Genomic DNA, 21,677 nt, shown 5'->3' with positions numbered 1-21,677 from the left:
ACTGAGGACAATACGGTATTCTCCATTACCATCCATTTACTGGCAAATGCCATAATCTCATTCTTTTTAGAAAAGTGATCCTGCAAATAAAAAAGAGAAACCCAACACTTATGTTAATTAAAACTACCATGATAACTAATTAGAACAATTTAAAAACAAACAAAACAACAATAACAAAAACCCACAACGAGCTACCACTTCACACCCATTAGGACAGCTATGATAAAACCAAATAACAGTAGTGGAGTTGGGTCCGTTGCCCCGGCTTGGAACGCACGCGCGTCCACGAGGCTTCACCGGTCCTTGGCCAGTTCGTGCCCACTCGGTCTCCGCCCGCCTCAGTTCTGCCTCGCTGCGAGGCCTGCAGTATGGCCCTCACGCAGATCTACTGCTCAAACCAGTATTCGAAGAGCACTAGGAGTACCGGTATGCCATGTTACCCAGAGAACTTTCCAAACAAGTACTTTCCAAACAAGTACTTTCCAAACATGTCCAAAACCCATGTCATCAATGTCTGAAGAGGGGTGGAGGAGACTTGGTATCCAACAGTTGTCAGTGCATGATTCATGAGCCAGAAACACATACTCTTTCTCTTTAGATGGCCTTTTCCAAAAGAGCAACAAAAATGAAGTGTATCTGGGATCATCAATTAAATCTTTCACAAATTTAATGTATATGTGTATATAAGGTAGTATTCAGTGAATACTTGAAAAATGTATAAATTATTCATCCAGACCTGTGCATGACCTGCATTCTTCACAACAGAGCTCAGTCAAATGCAACTACAAATAGGTTATTGTAAATTGTTTAAGATAAAATTTCTTCTAGCAGGGAGCCATAGTGCACGCTTGTGATCCCAGGAGCTCAGGAGGCTGAGGCAGGAGGATCTTGAGTTCAAAGCCAGCCTCAGCAAAAGCAAGGCACTAAGCAACTCAGTGAGACCCTCCCTTTAAATAAAAAAATATAAAATAGGGCTGAGGATGTGGCTCAGTGGTCAATTGTTCCTGAGTTCAATCCCCAGAACCCCCATCCCAAATTCTTCTAGTCAGTTTTTCTCTTAATATCAATGCCTGTTTTATATTACCTGTTATTTTTATTGAACAAAATTTTTATGTAAAATAATAATAAAAATAAAACAAACAAACCTCCAGCAAACAAAAAGTGTTATCGAGGATGCGGAGAAATTAGATCCCTCATGCATAGTTGATAGTAATTTAAAATGGTACAGCTACTGAGGGAAACACTGTGGGAATTCCTTAAAGAATTAAACACATGTGATTACCATATGATCCAGCAATTCCAGTCATGCAGATATATTCAGAAGCATTAAAAGCAAGGACTTGAACAGATATTTGTAATAAACATAGACAGCAGCATTATTTATAGTACCCAAAAGTAGAAGCTACCAAAATGTTCATTGGCAGATGAATGGATAAACAAAATGTGACATACAATGGACTATTATTTGGCCTTAAAAAGAAATTAATTCTAACATATGCTCCAATATGGATAAATCTGGAAAATATTATTATGCTAAGTGAGATAAACTGAATCCAAATAGCTTGTATGATCTACCCATTTATCTGAGATCCCTAGAATAGTGACACTTATAGAGACAGGAAGTAGAGCCATACGGGTAGAGGGAAGGAGGAGATGATGAATGGGCAGAGTTTCTGTTTGGGGTGATGAAAAAATTCTGGAGGTGGATGGTGGTGATGGTTACCTAACAAGGGGAAGGTACTTTATGCTGCAGAACCAGACATTTAATAAATCGTTAAAGTGGTAAATTCTATGTTAGGTACGTTTACCATGATAAGAAAACCCCAACACATCCGTGCTGAAATGTGAGCAGGCAAAAAATGTAAACAGGTAACTCAAAAAACAAAACAACAAAGTGACTTTTAGGCATATAAAATATTAAATTTCATAAATAACAGTAATTTAAATCAAAAGATCAAGATATAATTTGTCACCTCTAAAACTGGAAAAAATACTTTGTACTAATATTCAATTACAGTATTAGTATTTATGTATTCTCATAACAGGGAAAAAAATTTGTACAAGCTTTCTGGAAAGCATCTTGCAAATTATGCAAATGGTACTTTATTTTACTTTATTTTTATTAGTGCTTTTTATTTTTTATTTATTTTTAAATTTTTTTAATATTTATTTTTTAGTTTTAGGTGGACACAATATCTTTATTTTGTTTTTATGTGGTGCTGAGAATCGAACCCAGTGCCTCACGCTTGCTAGGTGAGCACGCTACCACTTGAGCTACATCCCCAGCCCAGCGCTTTTTATTTTATTAATTATATACAGTAGTTGGGTTCCTCCCAACAAACTCATTCATGTGTGGAAATTTATTCCAGTTCATGATTCATCTTTCATCCTTCCCCTTCTCCCCTCGCCTCTTCTCTTCTCCTCTCTCTACTCTAATAGATTTTCGCTTCCTTGTTTTATTAATTTACAATTGATTGGTTCTTCCATATAATATATATTTCATTACTTATGAAATTTAATGTTTTATATATGTATAAGTCACTTTGTTGTTTTGTGTTGTGAATTGCCTGTTTTATATTTTTGCCTGCTCACATTTCAATGTGGATGTGTTGGGGTTTTTTTTTCTTTTCATACATATATAATCACGATTTCTTAATCCATTTATCTATTGACAGGCATCTGAGACTTAGCTATTGTGAATTGTTCTGCTATAAACACGAAGTGGCTGTACCATGACAGTATGCTGATTTTAATTTTGGGAAAATACCAAGGAGTGGGATAGCTGGGTCCATCCCCAGTTTATTGAGGAATCTCCATATTGTTTTCCAGAGTGGTTTTACTAGTCCACAGTACTACCAACAACTTTCCAGCATCGTTGTTTATATTTTTCCAGCAGTATCATTGTTTATATTATTTTTTGGGTTTTTTTTGGGGGGTGGGTATTGAACTTAGGGGCACTTGACCACTGAGCCACATCTTCAGCCCTACTTTTTTTTTTTTTTAATTTTCATTAGCAGCCTTGGAAAGAGAAATTCACATCAGAACTCAGAGTAAGGCAAAGACCCCAACAAAACCCAAAATATCTGTTTTTTCCTTAATTCTTTATAACAACTTTATAATTAACAACTTTATAACTCCCTATGGGGAGGGGCAATTCCTAGGATAGGTTACCTTAGCAACAGGTTGGAGCAGGGGCAAGTTCTTGATAAGGGTGGAGCTCTAAAGAAATTAACATTTCAGTCATTTCATTTTTTATATCTGACCCTTGCCTATCTGCCTGTCTAATTCTGGCTTCACCAGGAGCTGAAATAAACATTCAGAGACGAATCAGCTTTGTTGGCAAGGCAAGAATTTTACGTCTACTCAAAGGATGCACAAGCAGTCAAAATTGAAATCAGGTGCAGGCAGTCTGATCAGCTTTATCCCTGACACAAGGGTGATTGGCTGCTGTCCATTGGTCCAAACTGACCACAAAGTCTTTGGCGTAAATAGCCACTAAAGAAAGGGACACTTAGCCAGGTCTCCTTGGTTGGGACTGACTGCACTGTCTCCTACTGGGTTATTTAAAGAAATACACCTCAAGTTGTCCCTACCTGCCTTTGTTGCCTTCTGGTGGGAAAGTCCTGTTGGGTTGAATGCCTTTTGGTCTATGGGTGCTGGGTTTGTTGTCTCCTTTCAGCAAAGAATTGAACAGGACACAGAGATAGAAAGCAAGAAGAAAGTTTATTGAAGAGAGAGAAGAGAGATACAAAGATAGACTTCTCCAAAAACAAAGGGCCCCAGAGCTGGGAATCCAGTGGGGAATGTTGGCCTGTTCTCTTTATGGTCTCTGGATGGATTTCCTCCTTCCCTTACCTCCTCTTCTGTCCACTATTATTGATTGGTGCCCCCTCTGTCCAAGAATCTGTTTTTGTTTTTCTATTGAAAAACACTTAGGAGCACAAGCATGGAAGTGTCTGCCTGACTGGATCCCCTGTGTGTGTCAGCGAGCACTTTTGTCAAGCAGGAGATGATCTCATCAGAAGACCCCTCTCCATGCTCCTTTGTTCTAGCCCTGTCCCCGACCTCCTTGCCCTCCTAGCCATCTTGCCCTGGCTGCCTAAGCCCCTCTATCTCTCCCTAACCCTAACCCTCACTTTGTTCTCATGCAGTGGGAAAGTGTTCGGGTTGAATGCCTCTTGGCATGTACACTTAGGAGAAAGTGAAGGCTGGGAAGTACAGATTTTAAAAAGATAGGCAGCCACTGAATGAAATTGGCAGTCAGGAAGTGAGGAAGTTAGAATGGAGTTTCTCCAGTTTGACAGAAAAGACTGATGAGCTTGTTTCCCTCCATGGCAGAAGGTACCACTTGAACAAAGAACTTGAAGTGAAGAGCAAGTGCTGTGAATATTTGTGGTGGAAAATTCAGGAAAAGGGAACAGAAAGGGACCCAGGGCTAGACTATGTGAGTGTACTTGAGGCGACATCACAGAGACCTCTGGGCCTGGCCGGTGTGGCGTGAACAAGGGTGAGTATGTTAGGAAATGAGGTGTGAAATTTAGTGGGGCCAGGTCAATAGGCCTTGAAGGTCCTGGTTAGGACCTTGGGCTTTACTCTGAGGGAAACAGGAAGCCTTTGGAGGGTTCTGAGCTGAAGTCCTGATTTCAGTTTTAAAAGAAGCACTGGCTAATATTTGGAGCACACTCTACTAAGAGTCAAGGGTGGAAGCAACACAGATCAGTTAGGAGGTTATTAAAATTCCAGACAAGACAGGATGGTGCCTGGCCCTGATAGATTGTATTTTGAAAGTGGAGCCATGGATCAGATATTGGATGTGAGATGAAGACAGGAACCTGGTGACTGTAAAGGATTTTGTTTGCTTATGTTTTTGTTATTGAGACAGGGTCTCACTTACGTTTCTCAGGCAAACAATCCTCCCCTGCCTCAGCCTGTGTTGTGGTTTAGGTCTGGAATGTTCCTTAAAATGTTCATGTTTGGGGAGCATAATCCCCAATGCGGCGAGGTTCAAAGGTGAGTTTAGGGGGCAATGATGAGGGCTCTGACCTCATAGGTGAATTAATCCATTTGCTGGATTAATCCATTGATAGTTGAATGGACCACTAGGTGATAACTGTAGGCAAGTGGGAAATGGCTAGAGGAGATGAGTCATTGGGGGTACAGCCTTGGGAAATATGTCTCTCCCTGGCCCCCTTCCTCCCTTTTCTGTCTTTCTCTCTCTCTCTCCCCACTCCCACTTCTTCCTGGCTGCCATGAACTGAACAGTTTTCCTCTGTCACATCCTTCCATCCTGATGTTCTGCCTTACCTCAGGCCCAGATCAATGGAATCAGTGGGATTGGCTGACTGTGAACGAAACCTCAAATACATTTTTCCTCTAAGTATTTCTTGTCAGATATTTTGGTCACAGCAATAAAGATATGACCAACAAAACCTGATTCCAGGGTTTTGATCTGAATAAGAGTGAATTTTGGTCTTAATTACTGAGATGAAGAATACTATTGGAGAAGGGGATTTGGGGAGCAAGGAATCGAGGGACTGACTCTGGAAAGGTTAAGTGGGAGGTACCTGCTGGGAATCAAGTATAGAAGCAGTCTGAGTAGTTGGAAGCATGAGTCTGGAGATTTGAAGTGAAATCAAGGCCACAGACATTAACGTGGAAGCTAAAAGTGCATGGATAAGTAGTTAGGGTGTGGACAGAATGAGAACATCTAGTTAGTGGAGTAGAATGGATAAGAGCCCTGGGTACTCCAATATTTGGAGGTTAGGAAGAGGAGGGAGCATCAGCAGAGAGGACTGAGGTGGGGCAGTGAGTAGAGGAAGACCAGAAAGTGGTATTAATACCATCTGCCCCCCACTTTCTGTACAAACTGATTACAAGCGTGCATCAAAATCTTGTGTTAAACTTGCTTCAATGGGCTGAAGCAAGATGGAGGTCAGTGGTAGAGCACGTGGTTACCCTTTGTAAGGCCCTGATGAGGAGTGGGAGGACCCGGTGCAAGGATGATAGAGGTTCCCCTGACATCAGAATAAGTCCAATTGAAAATTTTTCTGCAACGCATCTTGCAAATTATTGAGATGTTTTAAATGTTCACATTTATTGATCCAAAATCCAATCACTAGGGAGCTACTCTGAGGAAATAATTAGAAACACAGGTACAAATAGATTCATAGGAATTCTTATTATAGTATTTTAACTCTGAAAAAGATGAATCAACCTAAACACCTATTAGTAGAGCTTGGTTAAATAAGTGTTAGCATATTTATTCATTTTTCCATTCAATAAGTATTTGTTAAGTGTGCCAGGTACTTGAAAGGGCTTTGTCATAGATCAGGAGGGGTGGGAGGGAGTCTTTGGTGCTATCTACAAGGCAAAAAGACATGAGGTCAGTTTTATTATTCTGAATTTGGGGCCCGGTATGAGAAACAGCAACATCAAAAAGTGCCATCGGATAAGAGTCCAGATGCCTGATGCTAAGAACTGCTCACAATGTCCACTGGAGAGTAATCAAGACTGGCCCAATGATTAGGGCTTTGATCTCATGGGTGAATTAATCCATTTGCTGGATTAATCCATCTACAAGGCACACCAAGGTCATATAACATTCAGTGTTTTCAGTTTCTTTAGACTCAAGGAATCTCCTATTGTTCTATTACTATGCTTATAATTGTCTATGGTCATAAAATTTCCAAAAAAAAAAAACAAAAACCCGGCAAAAAAGCATAGGTCCCATTAAATAGGGTTGGTGAGGTAATGACTCTCTGCCATGGGATATAATAGGGAGAAAGCAAATCATAATTTTTTTTTTGTACTGGAGACTGAACCCAGGGGTGCTTACCACTGAGCTACATCTAAAACCCATTTTATTTTTTATTTTGAGACAGGGTCTCATTCAGTTGCTGAGACTGCCATCCTCTTGTCTTACCCTCCACTGGGATTATAAAAGTGTGCCACCAGACCAGCCAAATAACAACATGTTGCTGCATCATGTTAAAATCAAATTGTTATTCAAGGATTATTCCTCTTCCAGTATACTAATTCTCTCCTCCTACTATACATACAACTTTTAAAAATTAATTCATTTTAACATATTTCAGTATGTGGGTATTTTAAATGTGCATTAATATATACAGTTATATTAAATTATGACAAATGAAAATATCAAAAGCTTTAAAATTTAGAATTTAAAATATAATCTTATTGAGCTGGACGTGGTACCACACGACTGTGATCCCAGAGACTGGGCAGCTGAGGCAAGAGAATGGCAGCAGGGACGAGGCTGGACTCAGCAACTAAATGAGACCCTGTCTCAAAATAAAAAGGGCTGAGGAGGTAGTTCAGTGGCTTCAATTTCATATATATATATAATTTTTTCCTTATCAATTGTTATCAGTCACATTACAATTCTTATTCCATGGACTTTAACCTCTTGATTTGAGAATCATTAAGAAAACATGTTTTCTTATTTATAGGAACAAGACAATATAGTAATAATTTTGTGTTGACCAGGGAATTTTTTTTTTTTTAGAGATTGGGTCTCCCTATGTTGTCCAGGTTGGCTCTGATACTCTTTTTTTTTTTTTAATATTTTTAAAGTTGTCAATGGACTTTATTTATATACAGTGCAGAGAATCGAACCCAGGGCCTCACACATGCTAGGCAAGCGCTCACCACTGAGCTACAACCCCAGCCCTCCAGGTTGGCTCTGATATCCTGGTTCAAGTGATCTTCTTGCCAGCTGGTTCAAGTGATCTTCTTGCCATCTTCCTGAGAAGCTGGGACTACAGGCACATGCCACTGTGCTCAGCTGACCGGAATCTTTTACTTTTCCTCCTTCTCTTCCTTCTCCCCTCCTCCTCTTCCTTCTCCCCTCCTCCTCCTCCTCCTCTTCCTCCTCCTCCTCCCCCCTCCTCCTCCCCTCCTCCTCCTATTCCTCCACCCCTTACCTCCCCTTCCCATCCCTTTCCCCCTCCCCTCTTGTTTTCCTTCTCCTCCTCCTCCTCCTTCTTCTCTTTCTCCCTATACTGTTAAACCCAGGGCTTTGCACATGCTAGGGAATACTCTGCCACTGAGTTATGCCATTTATCTATTTTTAATCAATTTCATTTCCTTGGCCAGGCATAGTGGCACACACATGTAATCCCAGCAGCTTTGGAGGCTAGGCAGGAAGATAAAAAATTCAAAGCCAGCCTCAGCAACTTAGTGAGACCCTGTTTCAAAATAAAAATGGCTGGACATGTAGCTCAGTGCCCCTAGGTTCAATCCCCAGCCCAAAAAAGAGGGGGCACTACATATGATCACTGGGCATCAGTGCTATTGCTACATGTCAGCCTCAGTCAGTTGGTGGAAGCAGTTCTAGAGTGAAATTGATGTCACCCGGATCACAGACCTCTGTAATCATTATAAAAGAAGCCACAAGTTTTTGGCCATTTTCAGCTCCAATTGGATGGGAAAATGGTTTCTGCCCCTCACCAAGACTTATGGTGGGAAGAATCTGCTAAAGCAGAGGGTTTCATGTGCCAGTGGCCAATACAATGACACATGTCAGTGTAATAGAAACCCAGTTATTTTCTCATAATATGAAGCTCTGGGGGAAGCAGTTGATGACAAGGACTCAACCATTTCTCAAGTTGTGTCTGGGTAGCATGACTTGTGACTTCTCATGACTGATTGCCTAAAGGGTCCCAGGTGGCACCCCTGCCAGCAGGTCTAGCCTCAAGACAGACAGAAGAGGGGCAGAGCTCTGCCAACTGCATCATCTTCCCTTTTATTGAAAAGGCAAAATCTTTCCTAGAAATCCTCCATAGACCTTTGCACATGTCTCTTTAACCAGAATTGTCATAAAGCCCACCCTGGAAATGAGGGAAACTGGGAAGATATTTAGTTGGTAGATTGCTACCTCCTCCAACAAACTGGAGCTCTGTTACAACAAAAAGGAAGAAGTGGAGCTAGGATAAGCAATGAGCACTGTTGGCTCCAATTAGGACTGGGCCTGAAAGGGTGATAAGAACCACCAAATTTCTCCCCATGCCATTTATCCAGAGACCATATTATATGGTTTTTGTATTAGCCTGCTTTCTGTTGCTCTAACAAAATACCTGATGATGGGTACTCTATAAAGAAATGAGGTTTATTTATTTCAGAGTCCAAGATTTGGCAGCCCCTGCAGCTGAACTTTAGTGAGGGTCATCACAACATGGTGAATGACATCATGGTGGGAGGATATGCAAGGGGTAAAGATTTCATGGCCAGGAAACTGGGGAGGGACAAGTCTTGCTCTTTTTATAACAACCCGCTCTCACAGGAGCAAATGGGGCCCATGAGAAGTCCATTACTTCCTTCAAGGGCCTCATCCCCAGTGGCCGAATTACCTCCCACTAGGCCCATCTCTTGCAGGTTCTACCACCTCAACACTGCCACACTGAGGACCAAGCCTCCAGCCTATGAACCTTTGGGGGACAAACCACATCCACATCATCACAAGCTCCAAAAAAAGCCAACACTGTAAGAGCAGATGTCCCAGTTTACAATATGTGCGTATGTGGGGGTAGGGAAGGTATCTCTGAGAAGTCACTGGAAGCAGCCAAAGCCCCCATTCCTGAACCTCTGTGATGTCACACTTGACATTTCTTCCCTTCTCTGCTGTAGTCACAGCAGTCTGGGTGCCAAAACAGAAGAGGGATCTGGTGGCCCTCATTTCTCTGAGAACAGGAGGCCTAGCCATGCCTTTCTCATAGTATGTCATGCACCAACTCCAACTCTGCTCAGATATTCCTGGTTTCTCCCAATCCTCTTTCAGCTTTAATGCAATGCTGCTGGTCACTTTCAGTGGCCTTTTCTCCTTCCCATGAGTGTCCCATGCAAGCTGTCAGTTTTCTTAACAAAGAGATAGAAGGGAAAATAGACAATGATAGTGCAGAGGCAGGGAAGTGGATAGACAGGGTCAGCAGGGGAAGGAGGATATAGAGTTAGGGGAAACCCGATATGCAAGCACAGAGGTGTAGAGAGCCTGATGCATTTAGGGAACTTTGGGTGACTGATAATGCTGGTGACATTTGGTGGAGTCTTCATGGTCTGTCTCTAGCCTGGATATTTAGAGCTGTCCTTAAGGTATGTAAGTCTGACCTCAGGTGAGCCAGACCTCACAGGGAGCTCTGGGTTGCCCCAGACTAGAACTGAGCCTGGCTCTGGTTTCAGTTGCAGGTGGCTGGCCCAGAATGGGGAGTGGGCTTTTCCCGAGGTAATGGGACTTCTCTTTGTCCTAACCATCTGCAGTATGATTTCTCTCAATTTCTCAGATCCTGGTATCTTGCATCGAGGTAAGACTTCAGACCCCTGAGAGAAGGAGGTGGCACCCCAAGGGCTGATGCCTTCAGAGGTGATTTCTAAAGTGCTAACCCCACCTATGAACTCAGGATCCCTCTCTCCATGTCATCATTACTTAGGCCCTGGCACTTCATTTCCCAAGCCCCTGAGGTGAGAAGAAACAGAATCCTGGAGGTTTTCCAGTTGCTTTAGTGGGGAGGACTGAGCAGGCTGGCAAGAGAGGCAGCAGGCTCTTCCAAACCACGCAGTTCACCCTTCCTCCTTCCCATTTCACACCCGATTCCAAAGGGGGGAGCTCCATGTAGAGCTCCTGTGGCTGGACAGCCCTTCTCTCTGACTGCCGCCCATCTGAGTGGTCAGCTTGCTCAAGGGACCGGGATTCCCCTGCCCACCTCCTCCCCACCCTTCTTGTTGCCCAGTGATACTATGGGGCAGCCCCAAGCATCAGAGTGGTGGAAGGGCCTCCTGCCATTGCCCAAACCTCTTCCCATGCCAGGCGCCTTCAAGCAGGACCCTGAGGCAGCATATGTGGCCTTTCAAATGCCCTGGTGCCCACATTGTTCCTTCCACTGCCTTCCCTGGACCTTCCACTGCCCCTTATGCAACATCTGTGTGGAGGTGAGTACTCCTCCTTCCTGTTCACTCTCCCTTCCCCAGGCACCTAGCCAGGACTGGGAACCTCACATCATATGTGGGCCAAGGGTGGGTATGAGACCATCTTCCCAGACTGCTAAAAGTGGCTCTCAGCCACTCTAGGTCACTTACATCTGTATCGCCTCTGTGTCTGTATGTGTCCTGAGAGGCTGGCCTTGCTTGCACAGGTGCTGATAGGCAAAGGGCATCTCATCTGTGCTGAGCCTGGTGGAGTCAGGGGGAGGAAAGGCAGCACCTGTCTCATCCTCTGGCTTACAGATACTAGATACCCAGACCTTTAGGCTGACTGATGCCTGTCCACCTCTGGGTGTCCAAGCTGGAGGGTTTCCTGGGTTCTGAGTGCTCTTTTCTCACGTGCACACCCTGAGTAGACTTACAAGTGCAGAAGGCTGGCTGGGCAAGCAAGTTCTTCACATCCTTATTCAGTATCTGAGAAAATAGAGGCTCAGACTTACCCTATACCTTGCTTGAAGTGACACCAGGCAGGTCTTATCTCTAAAGACTTCACTCAGGACAGGTGACCTGATGAGCCATGGCGTCCTAACTGTGCTCTAACCATGGAAATGCTAGTTTCGCCCTGGATATGGGAGCCCGTGCATAGGGCCAAGAGCAGGAGGTCTAGGGGCTAGGTTGGGGGAGGCCTCAAGATTTGGGGCTGATGGGCTAGGCCAGATAGACCCTTGAGGCCTTCCTCCTCTCCCCTAGGACTTTGACCACCACTGCAAGTGGGTCAATAATTGCATCGGTCATCACAACTTCCGCATCTTCTTGCCACTGCTCATATCCCTTGCCTCTACCTGAGTGTCCTGCTGGCTACCTGCCTGATATTCCTCCTGCGCACGAGACACGGACCCTTCTCCCTGGACAAAGCCATGGCGTATCCACACCGTACCAAGGGCCCGCAGTGGGAAGAGCACAGGCTTGGGACTGGAGGGACCGACAGCCAAGGGGCAGGGTAACCGATGGTGGGGCTGACGTGGGTGGGGCTAGAGGGAGGAGCCACTTGGGAGGACCTGTGAAGGACAGGTTGAAGGCGAGTGGGTCAGGGAGATGGATGGGGTAGGATGGACTGTGGAGTTAAGAATCTAGCGGAGCCAGGGAGTGGGGCAATGAAGGTTGAGAAGGAACAGGCGGGACAACAGCGCGGTGGAGTGAGGTTTCGCTTTGCTGACTGGACCAAGCGTTCAGTCCAGGGTGGAAGAGTGGGTGGGCGGGGCTAACTAGGACGGGGTTTTGGGGCGTGGTCAAGTAGAGGGGCGGGGCCAAAGAATAACGCTTTGGTGGCTTGGCTTCTTAGCCAAGCTTCATCCTAGCTCTACCTTCCACCAGCCTCCTGCTGCCGCTCATCCTGCTCCTGCTGATCCAAGCTGCGTGGGTGAGCGCCGCCAGGCGCCCCTAAGAGGGCCAGGTAAGCAGGGCAGAATGTTCTTGCACATCTGCGGCTCCAGCACTTTCTGTGCTTTCTCCACTGCCCTTGCTTCTTGAGTCCTTCTGGACCCATCCCTTAAGATGCAGCTCAAATCTCTCCTCCCCCTGGAGCTCAGTGTTCCTTCTCCCTCCTGGGCACATTGAGTGGAGAGCCTACTGTGTGCCAGGCTGAGTGTTTTTTGAGGGATGTGTGTAGAGGTAAGTACATCCTGCACTTGTGTTGATAAGCAACCGGCCGACACCCAGGAACACTCTGAGAGGGGGTCATACCAGAGTGTTGTAGCATACTGGAAGAAACTGAGAGTTTGGCGAGGCCCACGGTTGTAGAGGAGGACATGCAGCTCTTTATGTCCTAGGTATCACTGTGGAGAGGCAGAGGACAGGGGGGCATTGCCTGATGAGAGGCACCTGTGCAAAAAGGCACAGAAACCCGAAAGTAGGATGTTAACAGAACGATGAGAAAAAGGCTCTAATTCAAGCCCAAGGGCAATGAAGTTGACCCCGTGTGTGTGTGTGGGGGGTCAAGATTAAAAAGACCCACAAAGTCAAGCGTGGAATTTAGTTTTGGTGAAGGGGAAACCTGGGAACCATCTTGGGATTTTTTTTTTTAAGTCGCTTATTGAGGAAATGGTAAAAATTACCCTTTTTAGTCTATAGTTAGGGATTTTGACAAATGGATACTGTCCTGCATTCTCCACTATGACTAAAGTTAGACCAGTTTTATTACCCCAGAAAATCCTTTCATCATCTTTTGTTGTCAGTTTCTCTCCCTATGTCCTGGTTTTTCTTTTTCCAGAATCATGTAAAAATGGAGTTGTTGTCTTTTTAGCCTGGCTTCATTCATTTAGCACAATGCATTTGAGATTCATTCATGTTATTGCTCATATCAGTAGTTCATTTCCTTTTATTGTTATGTAATATTGTATGGATGCCCTACAGGTTATTTATACATTCACCAATGGAAGGATTTTTACATTGTATGTAGCTTTTGGCAGTATTTTTTGTTTGTTTTTGGGTTTTTTGTACCAGGGATTGAACCCAGGGATGCTTAACCATTGAGCTACATTCCCAGATCCCCTCCCCCTTTGTGTTTTCTTTATGGAAATTTTTTCTTTTTTTAATCTTAAGACAGGTTCTCGCTAAGTTGCTTAGGGCATCACTGAGTTGCTGAGACTGGCTTTGAACTTGAAATCCTCCTGCCTTAGCCTCCCAAACTTCTGGGATTACAGGTGTGGGCCATGGTGTCCAGGTAGTTTTGGGCAGTTACAAATACATTTGCTACAAACATTGGTATATAGGCATTGAACATAAGTTTTCAGTTCTGTTGGGTAAATTCTTAGGGGTCATTGCTGAGTCATAAGGTAACCGTTTGTGGAACTTTATAGGAAATTGTAAAATTTGTCTTCTAAAACCACTATACAATTTCTAGTTTCTACCAGCAATGTATGAGAATTCCAGTTGCTCCACATCCTCACCAACATTTGACCCTGTCATTTGTTGTTATTTTCTTTCGTCTTTTAATCGTAACCTAATAAATGAGTCGTGGTATCTCATTAAGGCTCCAGGTTGAGTTTTCCTATTGAGTAATGATGTTGGGCATATTTTCATGTCTTTTGCCCATTAAAACAACAACAAAAAAAAGGGTTGTTTTCTTATTGAGTTTTAAGAGTTTTCTACATCAGATTCAGATCTAGGTTTTGTAAATCTCTTCTTGCAATCTGTTCCTTGTCATTCCATTTTCTTCATAGCATTTTCCCAAGAGCAGGAGTTCTTAGTGTTGTTTTTCCAGGACTGGGGGTTGAATCAGGGGTGCTTGACCACTGAGTTCTCCCGAAGCATTTTGTAGTTGTTGTTCATTCTACGTAGAAAATTATGTCATCTGTGAAGAACAGTTTCATTACCTTCTTTCCAATCTGTGTGTCTTTATTGCTTTTTCTTTTTAGTGTTGAATAGGAATGATAGGAGTGGGCATCTTTACCATGGGATTCCTTTAGTATGGCAATCACTTGACTAAAGGCTCTTTCAAGAAGACTGGTGGGCAGCATCAGTGGGGGAGGGGAAGCTTCAGACCCCGAGACAGTGAACAGACAGAGGAGCCTCTCTGCTCATCACCTCCCATCCTTTTAGTCACCACCCCACCACTGCCATATGTGGTTCTCTCCCCCCTGTGACTCCTGTGCTTGGCCCTTATTCCTCAGCCCTGTGGTCTGCCTTTCTTCTCTCCAGCTTCTAGTATCATCATTGAGTTTGCCTGGCAGCCTTTTCCCTCCCTCCATCCTGTGGTTCTTCCAGCCCCAGGTCAGGCCATAGGCCATCGCCCTTCCTCCTCTGCTCAGAATGAGGCTCTCCAAGTCCAGGATCCTCAGTCTCAAGGGACCTAAATGTGGTCTGCACTGGGATTCACCAGACAGGGCTCCTTTCCATTACCTGCAGCACCCATCTCAGGCACTGATCCCATGCTCCAACTTTCACTCCCACCATACTCCATTCCCTGACTGCAACTCCTCCTGGAGTCACTTGCTTGGTGGTTGGTGGCAAGGACTCTAGAGCCAGACCACATAAGTCCAAATCACAGCTCTTCAACATACCAGCAGGGAGACCTTGGGTATGCTACTTAGCCACCTGGTTGCTCAGTTTTCTATCTGTAAAAGAGTGAAGCATGGGTCAATTCACGTAAGAAACAGAACAGTGGCTGATAACATAAAGTGCCCTGTGTGCTGCTATTACTCTTACTACCATTCCTTCCCATGGTCATTTACACATGTTTGTGCTTCATCTTAAAAGCCAAGCAATCCCCACTCTTAATGTCCCAGGCCTCCACTCCACTTGTTGTACCCTCTGTGCCTTATTCTCTGAAAGAGTATGCTCTTGAACTTGTAATCCTCCCGCCTGAGTCTCCCGAGTCGTTGGGATTACATAAGTGTGCCACCATGCCCGATTTGACTGAGGCATTCTTGATGCCCTGAAATATTTCTGGCTGAGGGCGCATCTCAGTGGTAGAGCTTGTGCTTAGCATGAACTGGGCCTGAGTTCTTCAATCCCCAGCGCACAAAGAAAAAAAATCTGAATAAATGAGTGAACCTACAAACAAAAGAATCAACATTTGGGGATAGAAGAAAAGAGAGAAAGGATCAGAGAGAAGCCTGGTGCCCTGATCCCCCAGGATAAGGGGAAGAAGGAGAGGCAGCAGGAAGTTGGGCAGAAAATGGGGCAAGAAGAAAATTCCACTTGATTTCGGTCCTGTGGGGGTATGGTGGCTTTTGAGACACAGAATTGGAGAAGGAGCCCCAGGAGTGGAGCCAGTAAGGGAGGCTGGTCCTGGTGCTTCAGAGCTGTTGGATTCTATTCATGTCTAATAGGGTTCCATGTGGGGAAAGGAAAGTATTCAGATTTTCTGCTCAGTTCTTAAAAATTTACTAATTATCTGGGGCTGGGGCTGGGGCTCAGTGGTAAAGCGCTTGCCTCACACATGCAAGGCACTGGGTTTGATCCTCAGTACCACATAAAAATAAATAAAGAGATTATGTCCATCTATAACTAAAAAACAAAATTTACTAATTATTATTCCTTTAAGCATTTTTATATACACTATGTACAATCAATCAACATTTTCTATACTTTATATCCATCTAATCAAAAATTCTTTCAGTAAATTTAAAAATTCTGTAAAGTTTTTTAACACTTTGCCATTAATTAATTATTATTATTATTATTTTTTTTGGTACTAGGGATTGAACCCAGGGGTACTTTATCATTTAAGCTACATCCCCAATCCCTCTTATATTTTGTTTTGAGATAGGGTCTCACTAAGTTACTGAGGGTCTTGCTAAGTTGCTGAGGCTGGCCTTGAACTTTTGATCCTCCTGCCTCAACTTCCCAAGTCACTAGGATTCCAGGTGTGCGCCACTGCACCTGGCACGATGCTAGTTTCTTAAGTGCTGTGAACACATTAAAGGAGGCAGAACACGTAGAACACAATAGTTCATGTTGTTTTTTGGACATGGTGGAATATTCCAGAGCTGTCCTGATGTGGAATCCTAGTTCCTCATAGTGGAGAATAGTGTTGAAGATCAAAGTCTTCATGCAAGGGTCAATGGAGAGTTGGGGTGGACAGAGGTGCTGCTGGGCCACTTTCCATTATGACAGAACTTTTGCTAGCTAAATCTCTTGAAGTTGAGACTCAATCTGGTCTGGGAGGAGGAGGGGGCAAGGCTTATGAATGGAGTGGGGGGAAGGGAAAAGTGGAATAAAGTAGAGGAGAAGCCAGTCAGTGTCAAAGGGAGGACTTGACCTTTGAGCTTGACTTTTCCTGCTTTGTGTACTGAAGGCCTTCAGCCCAGATTTCCCTGGGCCATGTGATTTTTTTTTTTTTTAATTTTTTATTGTTGGCTGTTCAAAACATTACATAGTCCATGTGATTTTTAAAAATTTTTTTTTATAGTTGTAGATGGACAGAATGCCTTTAATTTATTTATTTTCTTTTTATGTGATGCTGAGGATCAAACCTAGTGCCTCATGCATGCTAGGTAAGCACTCTGCTGTTGAGCTACAGCCCAGCCCTGACCATGTGATTTTTCACTAGGAAACTATAATTGGGCCTCCCCTCTGCCCCTTCCCTCCCAGAGAGTGAAATTCAATGAAGGCACATTTTTTAAAAAAAAAATGAGAAGTGGGGAAGTGAAGTGGGAGTGGGGTGGTGACACTGTCTTTGGAGCAGTTGAGGAGCACAAGGAAGATCCTAAAAAGCATCTGGAAGGACGGGTGAGAGGAAAGGTGTGGCCAATGGAGACAGAGCCAGGATCCTGCACAGGGAGGCACAAGGGATGAGGAGCCCTGGGAAGGCAGGAGAGGTGGGTGCTGGGTCAGCACTGTCTGGGGAGAGCTGCTCACAAGTGGGGCAAGGGAGGTCACTCCTCCTAGAAGCCCAAGAAGGCAGGAGGCCCTGGGTCACTCTTGAGCTTCCCTGCCCTTGGAGTCTTGCTCCAGGCCTGGGTTGAGCCCTAGCTTAGTCAACCAACTTAGGGAGGGTCACTGGGAGATGGCCTTACCTGGTCCTGCTGGTTCTGAGCTCCTCTTCCCATCCCCATCTCCCTCCAGGGACAATTCCTTCAGGGGGACAACTTCTTCTACCAGGGCTGTGCCAGCAACTGGTATATGACCATTTGTGCACCGTTGGGATCCAAGTGAGTTGGTAAACAAGAGGCTCAAGTGGTGGACCCTGAGGCCGGTGGGGTGGGGTGAAGCTGGGTCTTCTTCCCTGGTCCCTGACCCCAGCTCCCAGACCCTGTCATCCACTGTCCTTTCTTTTGCGGTTTTCTCCAGGGCACTCTGGGACCTTCTGGGAACTTTTCTCCTCTTGCCTTTCTAATTTCTTGCCCCAAGAAATGGGGTAGAGGGGAACTGCAGCCTGGATGAGGTTCCTGTGTGAGAGCCCTGGGCTCTGTGCTTTCCCAGCTGAGGGATGAGGGTGGCCAGGGAGACCAGGCCAAGGTGGGTAGTGACTCCTTGCATTTGGCCTGTCACTCCACAGGTACTTGTCAGAAGCTGTCTGGCTGCAGAGAGAGGAAGTAACCGAGTGGGATTCCCTGCACGCTCTGTGCTTGCCAAGATACTCCTCCCCACACCATCCTACAGAGTTCCCTGGGCCCACATCTCAAACTCTGGGTTTCTACACACATGGGCAGGGCCCCCCAGGGAGTGGCAAGGCTGCAGCTTTACAGGAGGTGAGGAGTAGCAGGAGTGCACTGGGAGAGGGGTGTCTGGGGGTTGCACATGTGTTGGGGGAAGCCCCTGAAGATGGGCTGGCCCTGAAACTGAAGCACTTAGAGTTTAAGAAGCAGGATTATGGACCTGGAGGGTGTGGGGTCCAGGTCACAAGACTTTACAGCACACCCAGGTGTCCCTGGATAGATAGAGAGAAAAGACTGCACCGCTAACTTTTTAGTTGGCCTTGGGCCAGTCCCTTACCTTTCTGGGCCTCAATTTCCTCAGCTATTAATGAGGACTGAGACCAGTTCTGTAGTGTATCATGTTTTAAAGGAGAAATTTTTTAAATGGAAATTTTTACTTGAAGTCCCCATGTGAAACAAACGGAGTGGAGCATTAGGAGCGCAGTGGGGTGGGTAACCCACAGTGCCCCTCAAAGTTCCTTGTAGTGACTTGTGCTGCCAGCCCTCTCCTTTGTCCTGTCTCCAGGGGCCCAGGGCTTGACTGTGAGCTATGGGGTGGAGGTCAGGGAGAGCCCCCATGTATTGACTCTGTGTTTAGCTTCCCATCAGCCCAATGCTGCAGTGGGAAGCCCCCAGGAGAGGCTTGGCCTCCCCTTCACCCCTTCACACCCAGTGATCCAAGGACGTGCACCTGAACTTCATTTCGTGAGCCCCACATGGAGGTCTTTCGTGCCTGAACCCTCATTCACTTCCTTTGGGAATGCCAAGACCCCCGTGCCTGTTAAATTCTCATAAATATTTTTTGCTGTTTCCTGCAGCTGCTCTGCATTGTCTGTTCTAGGTTCAGAGAAGTGTGTATCCTGGGGGTGTAGGGAGATTCTGAGGAGCTGGAAAAAAAATCCCTCCTCGAAGGGAAGATCCTAGGTCTCTGGAGACCCAATCTCAGGAACCAACACTGTCTGGCTCTTTGACCTTGGGCAAGACACTTAGCATTTCTCTCATCCTTAAAATGTGGCAACAGTAATAATCACAGTGACTGACCTGGCTGGCTTCCTGGCAAGGGCTGGAGATGAGAGCAGAGAAAACCCCCAGCCTGGATGTCAATGCTGGGGATGAACAGACCCTGCCCTGCAGCACCCCTGTCTGACTGCAGGGGGTGCCCGCTGCTCAGGAATTTGAAAAACAGGTCTGGCCCAGCCCTCTTGTGGGAGGTGAGCCAGCCTGTGGCACTCTGGAGCCCCCTCCTGGCTGCCTCGTCCTGAGATGTGAGAGAATGGGGACATTCATCCAGCATCTCTTCTGCAACTGTGTCCCACCCTGGTTCCTTCCTCCTGCTGGAGTGCATCAGGTGCTGGTTCTGGTCCTGTCTCTGGGGTCAACTCAGGTCCTATGAGTCCTATGAGTCCTATGAGTCCTATGAGTCTGCAGACCAGAGTTTGGGGCAGGGGGCACATCAAACAGCGTGTCAGTCTCCAGAGTGTGACCTTGGGACTGGGAATAATATCACCTTCATAGTAGGTTGTTGGAGGAGGAGGTGAGGTGTTTCATCTGGTGCACAGCAGGCAAGCAATGTATGCAGCTGGAATGATCCATGGTTATTTTCTCCACCACGTAGGGCAACCGACCATCTCAGAATTTCTAGAGTAGTGGTGGTGGTTGTGGGGTGCTCTGAATTTGTATCAAGGACCCCATATCATCTTGCCACATGAAGCATCAGGACAGCCACAAACCATACTGCTTCCTTCTATCCTTGTATCCGGGTGAAACCATCTTATGTAATGAAGGTGGAAACAAAAGGATGTCACCCAAGGGGTCAGATGCACGTCCCCTAGGGTGTGTGTGTGTGTGTGTGTGTGTGCGTGCGTGTGTGTTGGTATAAGCTCATCCTCGGGGGTTTGTTCACCCAGCCCCTTATCCTCCCTGATCAGTCTTAGGAGGTGGGTGACCTACGATAGATACAGGATGTGTCTCCAACTCACCAGACCACAGAGTCCCACCACAGGACTGCTCTTCCTTCTTCCTTCCCTCCCCCACCAGTCCCTGGAAGCCCAGGCCCAGCCCCACCCGCCTGCCCTGGCTGGAACTCCAACTCTTCTCATCCCCTTTCCTTGTCCCAGTATCTATCCCCCTGGGCTCAAGTCCCTTTGGGGCTTAAGGCTTTTCTCAAATCTTATTCCTGCTCACTTCCTCTGTCTGGGAAGCCCAAGTTCATGGGCACATGGCAGAGAAGGAGGGGGAAGTCTTTTTGAGTCCCTGTGCCCAGGTTTTAGTGCCTGTGAACCTGTGTGTGCAGAAGGGATGGCTCAACCCTGCTGACCACCAGGGGAAAGGCCGAGTGGGGAAGCCAGAGGCTCCCAAGCTCATTCCCAAAGGAGAGCCCTCCAGATAAACTGGATCTGGGTGAGGGAGGAGAGAGGCGGTCCAGGAGCCTGGGCCAAGGCCTGGATGTGCATCATGGATACTGCCTGGATGGGAGAGTGCTGGAGGGAGTCCAGCTCCACGGGGGCTGAGAAGGCCAGGCCCCAGTCTCTGGGGAGTTCATGTTGCCTCCTCCAGCCCCACTGGCTGTCCCCCTGCCATCCTGCCTATCCCCCTGCCATCCTGCCTGGTTCAGGTCTGCACTCATTGGCTCCCTGCCTTCAGGTATGCAGGGCCTCACTCGGTCTCAGGCAAGGGCCTTTCAAGTCCTAAGCTAGATGTGAGACATCTCCTTGACAATCTGGTCCTCAGTTTCCCCACTAGGGAAGGATGTAATTTCCCTCAGATTCTCAAAAGAGGGCGTGGCCTTTTCAAAGACAATAACTTCCTGCTCTGGAATGAAGATTTTGTGTCTGCCCCCTGCCCCCAGCCTAGGATTCCTAGAATTTCCTTAAGAAAGGCCCTTGGATTAGGCTCACTTCTTCTTGAGCCTTAAGTGGGACATAGAACATTCCTTCCTTTGATGTCCTCTATCATACCCCCTACCCTAAGCCTTGGGCCAGTCTTGCGACTCCTTGCTAAGTTGAGAGGCCTCAACTGGGCTGCACCCTCTTCCCTTTCTGCCCCCTCTTCGTTTCTTCTGAATGTGCCCTTGATTCTCAGATATGCCCCACCCAGTCCCTGGCCCACGGATAAGGCAAGGGGTGTTATCAGAGCCCAGCTATGAGGCCCACTGTCCACATACCCAGGAAACTCTGCCATCCCTGGGCCAGAGCCAAGGAATGGTCCCCACGCCTGCAGGGCTACCAGGTGCCCACAAGCTCCTAGAACCTGGGATGGAGAGCCTAGCAGTAGCTCCTTCCCATTTCCAGACCTTTCCTCATGGGCCTCTTGGGAAGTCAGGGCATATAGGATGAGACTCAACCCAGTCACCCTGCTCTGCTACCAATTCATGTGCCACAGGAGAATCTGTCTTCCCTTTACCCAGACTTGGCATCCTCAAGGTAATTGTTATATCACAACGCAAAGAAAAGACCACCAACTCCAATTTTGAATCAAATTAAAGCAAGCATATAATTCTGACCAGCCAGGACTGTCTCTCCCGAAATCCTTTGGTTAGAAGGCAGTCCTCCAGCTCTCTAGGAGTGCAGTTTTATAGTATAAAAAGTTGCAAAAGGTGAGTGT

The 21,677-nt window shown here is 46.0% G+C and overlaps 1 protein-coding gene across 1 annotated transcript; it reads left to right on the top strand.

Moving 5' to 3' along the window:
* Positions 1-368: 368 nt before the first annotated feature.
* LOC124101727 (palmitoyltransferase ZDHHC19) lies at positions 369-18,847 on the top strand. The gene is given in 8 exon segments (XM_058583580.1): positions 369-426; positions 10,128-10,316; positions 10,820-10,941; positions 11,683-11,761; positions 11,764-11,854; positions 12,280-12,385; positions 17,503-17,588; positions 17,936-18,847. Coding segments are annotated over 8 exon segments (1,137 nt in total). The 3' UTR covers positions 18,342-18,847.
* Positions 18,848-21,677: the final 2,830 nt, after the last annotated feature.

This window comes from Marmota monax, unplaced genomic scaffold, assembly GCF_021218885.2.
Source record: "Marmota monax isolate L192 unplaced genomic scaffold, Marmota_monax_Labrador192_F-V1.1 WCK01_AAM20220418_F8-fsc00052, whole genome shotgun sequence".
In the NCBI taxonomy this organism is placed as follows: domain Eukaryota; kingdom Metazoa; phylum Chordata; class Mammalia; order Rodentia; family Sciuridae; genus Marmota; species Marmota monax.
This window is presented reverse-complemented; position numbering and strand designations above follow the sequence as displayed.